At 37.0% G+C, this 16,712-nt stretch overlaps 1 protein-coding gene across 1 annotated transcript in view; it reads left to right on the top strand.

Annotated features, from left to right (window-relative positions):
• The first annotated feature begins 2,322 nt into the window (after positions 1-2,322).
• Positions 2,323-16,712, top strand: part of LOC107670779 (protein FAM189A1-like) — a 111,165-nt gene continuing 96,775 nt past the window's right edge. Inside the window, 1 exon segment of the mRNA XM_016463543.1 lies at positions 2,323-2,547. Coding sequence (XP_016319029.1) covers positions 2,323-2,547 — 225 coding nt within the window.

Genomic DNA, 16,712 nt, shown 5'->3' with positions numbered 1-16,712 from the left:
TATGCCACTCTATTAAAAATAAAATCATTTTTAAAATACACGGTGTTATTTTATTGTAGATTTTTGTAGTTGTAGCTGCAGTACAAAAAGCATTTGCATAAAGATTACAGTGTCCCGCTATATAGGAGCAAGGTGACTTTGAAATTGTGTCTCATTGCCACAGCACGCTGCAGTATAATGTGTAGTGACACTCTGTGGCCTGCAGATGGCGCAAATGCTTTATTGTGCACACACTCTTCAGACTGTTCATTGCGTTTGGCGATTATAAAACTGATTGTAATGATACCGTAGCTTTAATCGATTGGTTAAATCAGGCCCAGCTAAGTGGTCACATCTACTCATTGAATACCCAATGAAACTGCGTGCCTTGTTTCAAGAAATAATAAAAAGTTAGTGAAGTGTTTCATTACAGTCAGAATTGCTTAACTATAGAAAGTTTCAAAGTGTTATTATTTTACGATGAGGCAATTGTGGGGGAAAGAGAAGGATAAATAGTATTCTTCGAACTTTTGTTTCATGACGTGTTATATATACTTTGAAAGCTACAATTTTATAGCTTATAAGTCAATTATTAAAAATGGGGCTCTGGGTTTTCCTCTGACTGACTGCTGTTTGTATATGTAATGATTTATGTGAGACATAGCTATCTTAATACATTAACTATAGACCTTGTAAATATTATGGTAATGTGGTATATTATGACATGTTTAACATCCTTCCTTTCAAGGCATAGACGATCTTTCAGAAGGGCAAACTGGAATTAAACAGTGTTCACATTAATGTTAATGTTCACGTTAAATCAGTACAGTCTGCATTTCAATGTATAGAGAGCTCGTTTAAATTAGCCTACATTATTTTTTATAAATACTCAAAGTATATTTTGGTCATAAATGTTGCTGATGGAATTATATAAATTCAATACATTTTAATGGCATACAACTTTTCATGTCCGCAAATCTGATTGCCCGAAAACAAACATTTGATTGGCAGATCAGTGGGCACTAACAGAGACGGTCGTTTCAGTGTTCGTATCGCTTCGCTTCTCCGTGTTTAAGAAGGAGTAGGTCGGTGAATAGCTTTTTTTCTGTCGAAAAATTATTTTATCTAACAAATCGAAGCGATGTTATTACATCGAGGAGCGCATTTTTAAAAGTTAAATGGTTGGCATATTTTATCGCTCCATTTAGCTCTGAACGGGTTTCTCTCTCTAGCTTAGAGGAGTGAAAATGAAAATCTGGAATGGCATTTCAGCGGAATCAAAGCAGAACGCCTTGGGTTAGGAAGGGAGAATCTCAGTCGCTCCGTTCCATCCATACTTGGTTCCAGACCTGCTTTCATTATGTGCGTTGCTTGGTGACATGAAGCTTGAAGCTTTGACTATTTTAGACAATAATATCCCTACTAAAGTAGCCAATTTTGGTCTGAAACGAAAGTTGCCGGATGCTAATTACCAATTTTATAAAACCAGCATCACAATGGTCCAGTAGTATTTAATTTCTGATAAGAGCCTTACTAATACTCAGTACAGCAGCACTCTTTCTCTTGTGACATTGCGTAAATGACACATTAACCGAACGCAAAGGCTCAGTCTTAAAGCCAGTTTAATGAAAAGTAACAATATGAATAATAAGTAAGATTGAGTAGGCTCATTATATCCATTCACGGACTCTGGCTTTTATGGCTCCACGAATTAGTTCATTGCCCGCATCCATCTATCTGAATCTACATATGGCGGCACGTTCTACCCAAGCACCTGCTCACACATCTAACTGACAGACTACTAGCGCGAGGCTGCGGCTGGTCAAGATTCGAACGAACCTTATTACACTGGAGTCGAACGGTGTGAACGCGTCGTGGAACCTCAAACCGCGTCACATTCGCGCGATCGATGTGAAGTTCGTTCCTCTGAATACGAGCTTTATTATTTAGACGTTCTCTGCTCAGAGCCGTGAGAGATTTCATTAACGGACTGTCACGGCTGTGAACAGATTTGATGGATCACATATCCCGTGAGTTTCCTCGAAGCTGGCGACCGACCATACAGCGCGCGTTTACGCAGAGCTTACCTCATTGTCCTACTGAAATGATTTTGGATAACGCTAGTTGAAACACCTGCTTGAAAACGGCGCACTTACACTGAGAGAAGCACATCGTGAGGTTCCTCGTGTAACGGGATGACGGTCTGCGCGTCTTGGCAACACGCTATGAATTCGTCTTTACGTTGTGTATGTCTGAGCGACTGAACCCAGAGGTGTCCTGTAAACCCGAAGCCCACTGATTTAACTCAAGTTTTGGTTTCGTTTAAACAGTTTAGTCGTGACCATGCCCGTCAGCGCAATGCCGAGGGGTCGGTCTCTGAGCCCGGCATCTCTGTCCCGCAGCCTCTCGCGGCTGAGGGAGTTTCGAACCCGGACTCGCATCATGCTTTCTCTGGGAGTTTCACAGATGGTGCTCGGGAGTCTGATTTTGGCTGTCAGTTTCGCCGCTTTGGCCCTCACTACATCTCCGAGGGTGAGACATTCGTGTCCCTTTTGGGCTGGATTCTCGGTAAGTTGTCTTTATTGTTGAACGATAATGTATTTTTGTGAGTTTTCCCTGAACAGGGGGCTGATATTACGCGCCATTTGTGACCCCCAGCAACTGCCGAGTCAGCAATCACATCACGCGCGGCTCATTCTTAGTCTTCTAATTAAATTCTCCAGCTCATCAAAGAGAGCTGGCGGTACAATATTCACTAAATGCGGTGAGCTCACCTATGAAAGGCTGTGTGGTTGGTGAATTGCCTCTTATAGTGCAGCAGAATGAAGCCAAATGCTTAGAGACGATCAGGCACATTCATTTGCACCTCACTTATGCCTGTTGATGTTCTGTGTGAAAGTGTTTCAACAGGCTGTTAGTTTCTGGCTAGTATTGATTAATGCATCCTTGTTAGATTTTCAGACAGGAATAATTCTGTTCATTAATCACAATAAGAGCACGTCTTTTCCACAGTGTCTGACCACAGTACACACTCTAGAAATGGCTTTGCATCTTTAATTCATCTAGTTTTCTTGTTTTATGTAAATATAAATTTTGTAGCCTATAACTGACATGTTGCCCATTTTGTTAATGTGTTTGTTGTTATACCCTGCTGCTTCTTGCATTGCATTTCAAGCGCATGGCATGCTTTATTTTTATATTTTAAAACGCAGAAAGAACTTCTAAAATTTGGGAGATTAACCTAATTAATTTAATTCCTTTTTTATGTTAATTTCTGAAATGTCTGGATTTGTCTATTTGGCTACACCACATTTTGTCATTCTCAAATTGTTATTTCTGTGCTGAATGACAAATGCACTGTAAACTTTTTTTTTTACAGTGCATTTGTCATTTAGCACAAAATAACATTTAATTGTGTGTGTGTGTGTGTGTGTGTGTTCAGTAACAATTACATTGCCATTGCTCCTCACAAAGAAGCATAAGCACAACCCTCTGATTCATCTTTACAGGACACTGTACAAGGAACTTTTGTAGGGCAGTATTTTCAACACCTTAAAATGTAATGCCGTACAAGTAAATATTTATGAAGGCACACACTCTTTATTTCTTCTCATAGAAGGCGTATGTAAAAGCTCAGTGGTGTTAATTATGGTTGTGAAAATGTAATATAGATGGGACGGGACATGTGTGGTGGCAAAGATAATCAGCCTTGGGGTCAGAGGTCAAACATCAGGGCTCACTGTTCATTCTCCAGACACTGAATGTATTGCATGCAGCAGATAAGGAAACATGACTGTGAGAAAGCTCAGCTGCTTATAACAGTATGGTTTCAAAGGTTTTCATATAGATGTATACTGAAGGTGCAGGAGGATTAGCTGGTTTTAAATATCTGATAGGGTGTTGGGATAGATTTTGTGCCTCTGGGTTATGGTGGGGGCAGATCACCGTGTCCAGGCCTGAGGTCATATCGCCAGAGAGCTGGTGAACATGCTGTCCTCACAGGAGTGGGCTGAGCAGCTGGGACATAATGGAGCTCTGCAGAATTACTTACCAATCAGAGTCTGGATTAATGGTGTGGTCTTGAGTGAGCTGGGCAGGGGGATGAACAGCATGTGTGATTGTCCTTGTGCAGGGGGGAAATGTAATGATTTAAAATGTTCAAAATGTAACTATGCCGCCATTTCTTTGCATCACGTTCCTACACTCCATGGTTCATGCCATACAAGAATCATTTTGGGTTCTGCAGAGAACCTTTCAATAAACAGCTCTTTTTTTCTTAGTGTCAAGAACGTTTTAATCATTAAAGGAACATTTTTCCACTATAAAGAAACATTTGTGCATTGGATAGGTTCCATGGATGTTAAATGTTCTTTATAGAACCATATATGCCAATAAAGAACCTATCCAATTTTACTACTAGTTTTCTGTTTATTTGCATATATTATATTTAGTGCTGTCAAACAATTAATCGCGATTAATCGCATCCGAAATAAAAGTTTTTGTTTACATAATATAGCCTATGTGTGTACACTGTGTGTATTTATTATGTATATGTAAATACAAACACATGCATGTATAGGCTATATTTAAGAAAAATATGTTAAGTTTATATATTAAATACATTTATATATAATATAAAATACAAGAATATAAATGTATAACATGTAAATATTTTCAAAATATATACTGTATGTGTGTGTATCTATATATAAATAATAAATATACACTAGGGCTGTGCGATATTGAAGAAAAATGCGATATGCAAAACAGTTTTACTCAACTCGAGCATTACATAAAAATGTCATTTTAACATTAGTGTAATCAAAAAGGAACACTGATTAGTATTTACTCTATGAATTCAATATGCACTGATTCTTATTTAAGCTACAAAAGTTATTTAGGTAAGAGCAGTGAGTGATTTTCTCTTTGTCTTTTGTTCATGGCCCCAAATATTGCAAGCCGTAGCGATATGCATATTGCGATATGTACATTTGCGATATTTCGATAATTTAGATATATTGCACAGCCCTACTGCTAAACCTGAATGAAGATGTCTGTATCTGTACTGCACAGCCCTAATATACACAGTACACATACATATATAATGTAAACAAAAACTTTTATTTTGGATGCGATTAATCACGATTAATCATTTGACAGCACTAATTATATTGCACTAATCTTTTTCTTTTTAGGATGCCCAATATATTGGTATATTTGGTATATTTTTGAATATTTTATTGATAATATTTATTTATTTTACCAATATTGCTGTGCTTTCAATAGGCTATTGGCTGATATCGGATTTTTTTGTATTTCAGACAGTTTATTTTGTGCAAGAAAATTCATAAATAAATATATATCCATCTTTTGCAGGGTTGCCAGGTTTGTGAAACAAAAATAGTCCAATTGCTATGCAAAACTTGCCCAGTCGTGTTTTTTCCATGGTTTTACCCATTGTCGGGAATCGCTTTAACCCATGGACTACCTGTGGTCGCCATTTTTTCCCCATAATTTTTAATCACCTTTTTGTTTTTTTGCAGTTCCCTTAAATAATTTGAGGTATTTTAAAATAATTAAGCACAAATAAGGTCCTAAAATGCATTTGTATTTATTTATAACATATAGTTTAGCTTGAGCATGTTAAACCGTAAGGATATTGCTGTCGCTGCTTGAAATGGCATGAAAATTCAAAGTCAGAAAAAAATTTACAATAGCTGTACCTAGTTGGCACTGGGGCAGTACCCTCAAATGGTGCATATTAGTATCTTATATGGGTACATACACCTTTGTGGGTAGATAAGGTACAAAGGTACTACTGCCCCATTGACTAGCAACGGTCAATTTTTTTTACTTTTTTTTTTTAAAGAGAGAATAGAGCAGAGGCTGACGAACAAGGGGCAGAAAAAGATAAAAACATCTTTTTTTTTCTGGTAAGACTTCAGGTTAACAGTTGAGGTCATGTTAAGAAACCCTACATCTTTTCTCTCAGCTTTCTGCTCCTCATGTCCCCCACCTCCCCCTCATCTCTCATCCCTCTTTCTTTGCTGTAACATCAGAAAGACACAGAGAGCCTACATCAAGTCTCAGCAGGGAGGCCTGATCAGCAGGAGATCTCTGAATTTGTGTGCGTGTGTGCACAGAAGTATTTTGTTAATCTACCTTCATGTGAGAATTTAACTTTTCGCTATGCAACAAGTAATTTTGTTATTTTGTTCAAACACAGATTCTTTCATTCCAGGCCCATCACGGTCTGGAGGAGAAAATCTTCAGTGTTGGTAGGAATATGGCAGAAGGGTGTTGAAACTCTGACAGCCATAAACAGACATGTCACTAGGGTAACAAAATGAGTCCTGACAGGCTTATATGAAATGACCCTCTGTCATATCACATTCCATGCAGACCTGAACTGTTTCCTGCTGAATCTAGCAACACAGGAACTGAAAAAATAACTAGAACTGTTTGTGAGTGAGTGATACAATAAGTATGTCCACATGTTCTTTGAAAAGTTTGATTTCAGTCAGTTTAAACTTTTTTCAAACCAAAATTAAAATCAACCTTGCTTTCTTTAATGCATGCTACTTGTCTTTGTAAAAAAAAATGATGTTTATAAAAAAAATACTTTTTTTGTTTGACCTTGTAATATTTAATCAAAATTCATAAAAACATGCTCTTCCTGTGAAATGACTCTTCCTGTGAATTGGCTGTCGTCCAATCATCAAACGATGGCTAAAATCAAGCACCACCCTACAATTTTAATTTTTTTTATTTTGAAAGCTGTTTCACTTGAAAGTACATCACAATATGGTTGTGAAATCTATCACAACTTTGGTTTCATGATGACTTTACACTCTTTATCTTGACTGAAATGTTAACATTCAGCTTTTTTTTTTTTTTTTGGACCTTGATAAATGGACCTTGATAATGAGATTGAAGCTCAGCTTTGTCGAGCATGTACACTACTATTCACAAGTTTAGGGTCAGTAAGAATCTCCTTTTTTTTTTCAGCAAGGATGCAAGAAATTGATAAAAAAAAGTGACACTAAAGACATTTATAATGTTGCAAAATATTTCTGTTTCAAATAAATCCTGTTTTTTATTGTATTTTTGATTATGAGAATGTTTAAGAGACTTTTGAACTGTAATGTATGCACATTAACCAGACTACAGTTGGCTTCAGTGTCTTGAACAGGTACTCAGTGTAAAAAGTCTCTTAGTGTATACTGTATATTTGAATGTATGAAGTTTGTAATGTTTGCAACAGCATTTAGTGAATTTCCAGCAAAGCATCCCGAAAACCTTCCCTCACTTTCTGTATAAACCCTGAGTCAGTTAGCAGCTTAGAGGAAATCCTGTTGCAGGGCTGTGCAGAGGTGCCCTTTTTCCCATTATCCCCCACAGAGTGGAGGCAATCTGAAGTAGCCCTGCTGCTCTGGATGGCTTCTCTGGGATGAAATTCATTGCAGTGCTCCATTTAGAGAGGGAGTTGGCAACAAGGGCAAACCTGACTGACAGTTACACATGGCATACGGTTAAGGATGAACACTCTCAAGGGGCACACTGTGGTGTAAACAGATGTACTATTGTGTGGCAAAGGTGGGTTGCAGTAGAGTGTTAATGTGTCCTCTGAATGCACCTCCGTCGCTTTCATGTCCTGAGTCCAGATCTGAGTCCTTCTGAAGGCATTACAGGAGAAGGCTGAGAAAAAGGATGATGTGTGTATTGATTCAGAATTTTGTTTTATTCAACTGCCTCCTCACAAACTCCCACAGAGCTAGTGAGTGTGATGGAAGAGCAAGTGCTCAAATATCACATCAGCTGAGCTGTTGATTCATAAAACGTTTGTTTGTACATTTGGTTGTTAATTTATTTATTAATTTGTGTAATAAGTTCACATAAAAGTGATAAACAGGGTTTCCCAAACTGGGATTCATGAACCCCTGGGGCTTTACAAAGGAACTGCAGCTAATACATAATTCAATCATTTAAAAAAAACACTGAAATAAAGATTTGTTTACCTGCATGTGATGTGACCATGAACCAACATCAGAGATTTCTGAACAATTGTGAACATAATATTTTAAAAGTTTTTCCATGTTCCCATGTCCAATTCATCCATGTATATGTTTATTTTTTTCCTTTTTTATTTTCATTTCTTTTTATTTTATTTGGCCATAATTTTTAATTAAAATGTCACAACTGGATCTTCCAGTGAAAACTTTTCTCTTGTGACGCATACAGGACTTCTCCAGTCATTTAGTCCACACAGACCCTGTCCCTGCAAGCTCAAGTTTATCTTAATCTGTTTTCAAAAAACCCACTCAACGACTGATCCATAGAACCAAGTCCGTGCCCTGCTTTTTTTCTATTTTGATAAAGCGTTTCACAATACAGAAGAAAAAATCTGTCACTCTTTCAGTTTCTTTGTGACTTCAATCATTTCCACCTATTCCACGATTTAGATTGTCCAACACAAAGGCATCTCAGTAGATTATTTAAATAAAAAATTTACCACTTTTAAGAACACTCACTTGAAGAGCGTATGTCATCTTAACACTGTTTCTACACCAGAAATGACTCAAACTGCTATAATATTGTCCATTCACGGGTTATTGGCCAGAATATGAATCAGCATCAACCATAATACCTGGCTTAGTATCTGTTCGTCCCTAATACCATGTAGGGCTCTGTACAGAAGTTCATATTTTTATTAATTAATCCCAGATTCACAAATGTCAGCTTCTCATCTGGCTGAGTGTGTGCTTCTGCTGTAGAGATGCTCTGCAGCTGGGCTGCACATTAGTCAAGCATCGGAACTGACTCGTGTAACACAGCCGTAGAGACTTAGAACAGGAGGAAAACATCAAACTCCAGTCCTCCTGCTTTTAGAAAACACTGCTCATAAAGTTCTGTTTTCAAACATTAAGCTTTTCTTTACCAGTAGGAGTGCTTGTGTGGGCATCATGTGGTTTCACACGCGAGGCACTAAGACAGTGTGGTCTAAATTAGACTGTTAATCGTGATGGGTAGGAGGGCTTATGTTTTTAGTATCTACATGCAATGATGTGAGCATTCGATAATGAGTGCGAGACTGGGTTTATTTCCAGAATTCCCAAATGAGTGAACTCTCCCATCCCAGCTCTGAACTTCAACTTTTCCTTTCAGCTCATCTAATCCATCCCTGACTTTTCCCTTCCTCTTCATGCCAGCATACCCGCAAATAAAAACAGTCAGTTCTCCCGAGCTCAGTTTAATCAGCTCATTTCATTGTGGTCACCACTGTTTACTCTATGCCAGAATTAATCTCATACTTTGCAGAGGAGGAGCCTCTGTTGTCTCCACTCACTATTTTGCATTGCATTCAAAACATCATACTTATCGCCTTGTTTCATTGTGACTTTGTAAAGTGTGATAGAGAAGCCTCATTGGAACAATGTGATGAGAAAGGAAGAGAGAGGTGGACAAAAAGAATGGGTGAAACGCATTGTATTTGCAGTGTGATAGGGCTTTTCACGGGATAGATTTTGTTCTCTTTAGCAGGTTGTATTTTATGGCTAAAATTGGAAAATGAATTCATGTTCCAATCAAATTTGAACTATTATTTTATTTTAAATCATAGTTCCCGAATAGGTCTGTAGATTTTTAGCAATTACATTACTTCAAGATTGCATTTTCTGCCCTAACTGGAAAATATTTCACTCTTCTTGAATCTGGACTGCTTTTGATAATGCAAGAGCAATACTGTTGTTTTTCCATCCATAAGGATTTACCATTAAAAGAGTGCAATTCCAGCAGTAGAATCTTGTGTACATATTCAAGTGTCTGTCTCTGCATCATTAAAAGCTTTGCTTAGTGATTAATGGTCCAGACATGGAGTTAAAGAGGAAAAATCGCCTTTGTGGTTTGTGTGTGGAGCTGGCAGAATTAAAATCTCTTTGCATACTAATTGGTAAATTACAAGTTCGCCTGAGAGAAAAGGCCTGGATGGGAGTTGTTCATTTCCTGGGTTTGCTAAATTGCCTTGCGTAATTGTTTCTGAATATGAAACATGATTAAAGACTGAGGAGGTGGGATGGATCTCATTTAATGAAACTTCTCAGGCACAGGTGGCAATATTTAGACGAGATTTCCAAGAGCAGTCCATGTGTAATCCATAATTCCTGCAAATGGCAGCCCATTAAAGGAAGTGCAATAACCGACACCTTGAAAGAATAATGCTTCCTTGTTCACATGTTTACCAACACATCAATAATTCTCACTGTAGAAGGCTAACTAATACTAAATAGATAGTTACTTGTGAGTTCAGACAGTGACTGTATCTATGATCATCTCTTTCCAGGCAATGGAACCACACTGCTGTATGTTACCAGTTCAATTTTAGCTTCTTCTGTCCTAGAAATGCCCACTTAGAAGTAAGAGAATGTTTGATTGATGTGTAACATGAGTCACCAAAGTTCATTTTGTTTTATGTGATTTTTAAGGACATGTCATTATATCAAACTGGTACTTTTTAAACGCCTTCTTTTCCACATGCACTGATGCACACAAGCTACAACAGCAATATGTAAAATCTGTTTGTCTAAAATGACAAAAGATGGCTTGTTGCAAGAACTTTACTGTATCATTTTTACATTTTTTGAAAACATGGCAATCTGAACAGTACAGAGTTCAGTTATCCAATTATAGTACCTCAATTTAACTTTATTTTGAACTTTTAACTTTTTTAAACTTTTTAAAATGTAACTTAAATTTTTGTTTCAGTGTTTCAATGCATCACTAGGTGCGTTTACGTGGAGCATTGTATTCCGATTACAATCGGTTTAAAAGGCCAATCTGAATGAAAATGCCCCATGTAAGCATCTAAAACGGAATAAAAATGCCCAAACTGATTGAAATTTCAATCAGGTTGAGAGGGGTGGGATAAACCTTTTCTAATCTGTTCGATAGGACATGTAAACACTTGATTGGATTAAAAAACCGAAACTGTAAACCGAAACTTAAACGTGTGATTGGATTAAAAAACTGAAACTGTAAACCGAAACTTAAACGTGCAATGACGTAGAAATACCGTAATGACGCATGATGCACGGAACAAGCTAATGTTTTTGTTGTTGAATATACAACCCGAATTCCAGAGAAGCTGGGACGTTTTGTAAAATGCGATAAAATCAAGAATCTGTGATTTGTTAATTCTCTTTAACTTTTATTTAATTGACAAATGTACAAAGAAAAGATTTGCAAAGTTTTCACTGACCAATGTAAATGTATTTTGTAAATATGAACAAATTTTGTTTTTGACGGCTGCAACACATTCCAAAAAAGTGAAAAGGTTATAGAATATTGGCATATATTGGGATTGTACAGAGAGTATACTGCCATCAAGATGATGTCTTTCATGGGAAGTCCGTGGTTATTAGATCAAGACAATGCCAGCTCTCATTCTGCATGTGCTACAACAGCGTGGTTTCGTAAAGACAGAGTGAATGTGTTAGACTGGCCTGCCTGCAGTCCAGATCTGACTCCTATTGAAAATGTATGACTAGTCATGAAAAGGAGAATCAGTCTGCTGAGCATCTGAAGTCTTGTATCAAGCGAGACTGGACAAAAATTTAGCTTGCAAAACTTTAACAATTAGTATCCTCAATTCCCAAACAATGAAACAATTAAAAGGAAGGTTGATGTGATACCGTGGTAAACATGCCTCTGTCCCAACTTTTTTGGAGTGTGTTGCAGCCATCAAAATCAAAATTTGTTCATATTTAACAAATACATTTACGTTGGTCAGGGAAAACTTTGGAAATATTTTCTTTGTACTTTTGTCAGATACATAAAAGTTAAAGAGAATGAACAAATCACAGAATCTTGATTTTATTGCATTTTACAAAATGTCCCAACTTCTCTGGAATTGGGGTTGTGATAAATGGCTGTGTTGATCTAAAATTATTTTTTCACTCATTGTCTGTGAAGCGGTGCAGGATAATGTTGTGCCACAAGTGCATGCTTTGAAACTCTTGCAAAATTTCAGTAAAATTTCAATCTCGTTCTGTAAAACAATGGAAACATGCTTTGTCAGGTAATCTGAAAATGAACTTCTGAAGTAACTGGTGTTATTCAAGTCAAAAATACTGTATAGTTTAATTTTATTCTATCAACCAGAATGCCAATAAAATGCATTTTTAAAGTACAGAACGGGTAAATGAATACAAAAGATAACAAATCTGCAGTGTCAGTGCCGTAAACCTGTAATCTTTGGGGGATGAGATGGTTTTGTTTATTAGTTTGTGTGTGAAAGCATATGTGGCCCTGGACCACATAACCAGTCAGCACAGGTGTATTTGTAGCAATAGCCAACAATACATTGTATGGGTCAAAATTAACGACTTTTCTTGTATGCCAAAAATCATTAGAATATTAAATAAAGATCATGTTCCATGAAGATATTTTGTAAATTTCCTACCGTAAATATATCAAAACTTAATTTTGGATTAGTAATATGCATGGCTAAGAACTTAATTTGAACCATTTTAAATGCAATTTTCTCAATATTTTGATTTTTTTTGTACCCTCAGATTCCAGATTTTGCAGTTGTATCTCGGCCAAATATTGTCCTATCCTAACAAACCATACATCAATGGAAAGCTTATTTATTCAGCTGTCAGATGATGCATAAGTCTCAATTTCCAAAAATTGACCCTTATGACTGGTTTTGTTGTCCAAGGTCACATTTGGTTTGAAGTATCAAGGATGAGTTCATTCAGGAGCTCAAGGGTCCATGGTGGTTGGTCTCATGCCTACACTCACTGGACACTCCTTGTATCAATCACTTTCCTCTGGAGACTCTATTACTGAATTTGCTCTCGCGTCACTCACAGTTAAATTACCCATCTCTGACAAAGTGTGCTAGATCAGTTAATTAGATGGATTCCGATCAATGATTCGATTTGCATGTTTTTCTCACCTGGTTATTTTGTTTGAATGTATCGTGCAGCTTTGTAATGTCTGCCTTAGTCATTAATCTTTTGCGGTGACCTCATTTTTTGTGCACTCCCAGAAATCACTGCACAGCAAGCTGTTCAGGTGTCAGCGGTCAGTAGTAATTCATTTTCATTGTGCAATTCTTTATTATAAGTAGGCTCATTTTTCCTATCATTTGAGCGTCTCATCTCCAGGGACTCAGACTATCCTTGCTACACTAATATTCGTCTCATTGCTCATCTGCTTCTGTTACTTTCTCTCCGTCACTTAAAGTAGCATAGACTGTCCATCCCATCATGACACTTGCCCCTGCCTGTCAGACACTCCTTTACAGTGTAAAATTCTGTCATCCAAAAAAAAAAAAGGTTTGTAGAAGTTAACATTTAGAACCTAGATTAATAAATGTTGAAAAAGTATTATTCATTGATCAATTACTGAATCTTATTGTGTTACTGATGAAAATCTAAGCAAGCAAGCCTCAATTATATATTGAATAAATTTCCAACAAACAGCAAAAGATAATTTTTATGCAAGGAAACCTGCAGGCAAAAAGAGGATTAACAATTTTACAAGCTTCCCACCTCGCTCTGTAAACCATATAAGACATATTGATCCCAAATAAGAGATATAGTGTTCTGATCTACGCCGAAGAGCATGAATATAAACCTAATGAGCTTTAGCATGAAAAAGCTTGAGCTCCAGCCAAGGCGTAACCGAGAAGTTGGCATAAGATCAACTCGTACGGTTAGCCTTACTCCGGAGGTATTAGCTTCCATTTGGTGAGCTGTCCGTCAAAAAACCAGGCCAAGGGCTAGGATCTGCTGCTCGCCACCATCTGCAGTGGGCGCTTTGGATGCCTGCGCCTTGGATAATGCACCTCAGATCTCTTTGCAGGCGCCTACTGCCTCTCAGATCTGAGTTAAAGGATTGCATCCAGTGTCTGCTGTCAAAGTGATCTGCTCCCGAGGCTGTCGTGCATCATTAAGATGTGTTTGGATCTGGCTAGCGCACCTGCACTGGGGTTCTGATGATCAAATGCAACATACAGCACACTCAACCTTTTACATCACCAGTGGCTTTGAATATTGACCCTGAGTGACGTGATGATTACAAGGTACTACTTGTAATTAGTGTGGAAATCTCTTCTACGCACACACACACTCAGACTTTTATTGGAGATAACGGAGTGTTTGAAGACAAAGAGAGAGAAATATTGCTCTCAAATACCAATACAGACACATTTTTCTGTTGTTGTGGAAAGCCATTTCCAACTTTTGTTGCTCCCAGTGCAGTTAAGCGTCCAAAGAGTTGTGTATTGTGTCTGTATGTGAGCTCAGGGGATGAGTTAGAGCTGTTATGAGGCAGTAGTTTTAACAGCAGCCTGTGGTGTGCTGCAGCTTCGCAGTGATAAATCTTGTAGGCTATAAAAGACATTTTCCCGTCGTGGACTGCAGATGTGTTAATGAGTACACTCCCCTTTCTCCTGCTCCTTAAACCCCACAGATGCGCACAACACGGACCTCACACATACAGTTTATGTCTGTCTTGCAGACGTTTGTGCTTGTGAACGATTTGTGTGTTTGAAGTCCAAGATGACCTCTTGTGTTCACCCTCTTGTATTTGGTGTGTCTCATACTCTTTCTGTGGCTGGCAAAAATGGAACAATGATTTTTTATGACAAAGAGTATGTAAACTCAATGTTGACAGTGTAATACTTATATGGTTTAGTAGGGATGCACCGATATTTATCGGCCGATTTTTCCTCAATTTACAACCATCGGCATATCGGCTATATAAGGAAAAAGGCCGATATAACAAACCGATGGTTTATTAATTAACTGCGTGAAGGCACTGAGCTGTATGTCTGTTGCATAATTCTTCTCAGTTGCATTATCATCAACATACAGCGAATTACACAAAACACTTATTACAACTAACAGTAAACAAATATATATAGATCTCATGCCTTTTCGGAGGGTGCTTAATAAACTGACAAACTTTAAATCCGAAGAATTGCGTGCTTTCATTACCCATATAACGTTAGTTCCGACGTAGACTAGAAAACCCGTCAAAATAAGAGTCCCGCTTTAGTAAAGGAGCTCTCATACATATTTAAACTTACAAAAAATATTAAAATGTATACAAAAACAAATTAGAAGATTAATCATAATAAAGTCTGTTACAATAAAGAAGGATTAATATGTATTTAATTTATACAGTGAAGTGTCATTTTATCGGCTATATAAGGAAAAAGGCCGATATAACAAACCGATGGTTTATTAATTAACTGTGTGAAGGCACTGAGCTGTATAATGTCTGTTGCATAATCCTAGCTCTGCTGTCTGCACTTTAATGCTAATCAAATAACAAAAGATTGCACACTATTCTTGACTAAATAACTTTTGTAACTTTCATATGTGTAGCGGACCTCATCTGAATGATGACCAAAACTTTACTGATGTTTTATTAAGTTTATTGCATCCTTTTTCACTCCAAACAAAATCACCATAAGAGCTAAACAAAACACAGCACGAGAAGTGAACATTAAACTCTCTCTCTCTCAGTTGCATTATCATCAACATACAGCGAATTACACAAAACACTTATTACAACTAACAGTAAACAAATATATATAGATCTCATGCCTTTTCGGAGGGTGCTTAATAAACTGACAAACTTTAAATCCGAAGAATTGCGTGCTTTCATTACCCATATAACGTTAGTTCCGACGTAGACTAGAAAACCCGTCAAAATAAGAGTCCCGCTTTAGTAAAGGAGCTCTCATACATATTTAAACTTACAAAAAATATTAAAATGTATACAAAAACAAATTAGAAGATTAATCATAATAAAGTCTGTTACAATAAAGAAGGATTAATATGTATTTAATTTATACAGTGAAGTGTTATTTTACATTTGTTTACTTTATTTCTGTACCTGAAAACTGTTAAACCTACCTAAAAAGCACTGTTTATTTAATATGTATCTTTGTTCTGCCTATTTATGTAGGCCTGCTGAATGTTAAATGGATCCAATCCATGTTCATTAGAAATTATTTGATGATGCAGCAATAAAACTGCTAGTATAATTTAATGCAGGTGGTTTTGAACTTTGCTGATTTAAAACATGATCAAAATACTATCTATTTTGATGCCAAAATTTCAAATAAGAGAGGAAGTGACAAATATCGGTATCGGAATCGGCCAATAAGTGTTTGTTAAAATTGGTATTGGTATCGGCCCCAAAATATCCTATCGGTGCATCCCTAGTTTAAAGGCTGGTCTAATATAGGCCGGATCTGCAATACCATTCAAAAGTTAGGGGTTGGTAAGAATTTTTTAGTATTTTTGAAAGTAGTCCCTCATGCTCACCAAGGCAGCATTTATTTGCAGCAAAAATTCAGTAAAACTAAATTATTATAGTTTTAAATGATTGTTTTCTATTTCAATATATTTTAAATTGTAATTTATTCCTGTGATAGTAAAAACTGAATTTCAGCAGCCATTGTCTTCAGTGTCTTTGACTTGTGTCAGTGTCAGTAGACTTTGCTGACTAGATTTATATATATTTTTAATTTGTATTCATTTTCTTTCAAAAATCTTACTGACCCTAAACTTTTGAACGGCAGTGTACCGACATACACCTTTATTTATTTGCAGTACAAATGCTGTTGTTCTCAAAAACTACTGTGTGTGTGTGTGTGTGTGTGTGTGTGTGTGTGTGTGTGTGTGTGTGTGTGTGTGTGTGTGTGTGTGTGT

This window comes from Sinocyclocheilus anshuiensis, unplaced genomic scaffold (assembly GCF_001515605.1).
Source record: "Sinocyclocheilus anshuiensis isolate Anshui unplaced genomic scaffold, SAMN03320099.WGS_v1.1 scaffold816, whole genome shotgun sequence".
NCBI classification, from domain to species: Eukaryota; Metazoa; Chordata; class Actinopteri; order Cypriniformes; family Cyprinidae; genus Sinocyclocheilus; species Sinocyclocheilus anshuiensis.
This window is presented reverse-complemented; position numbering and strand designations above follow the sequence as displayed.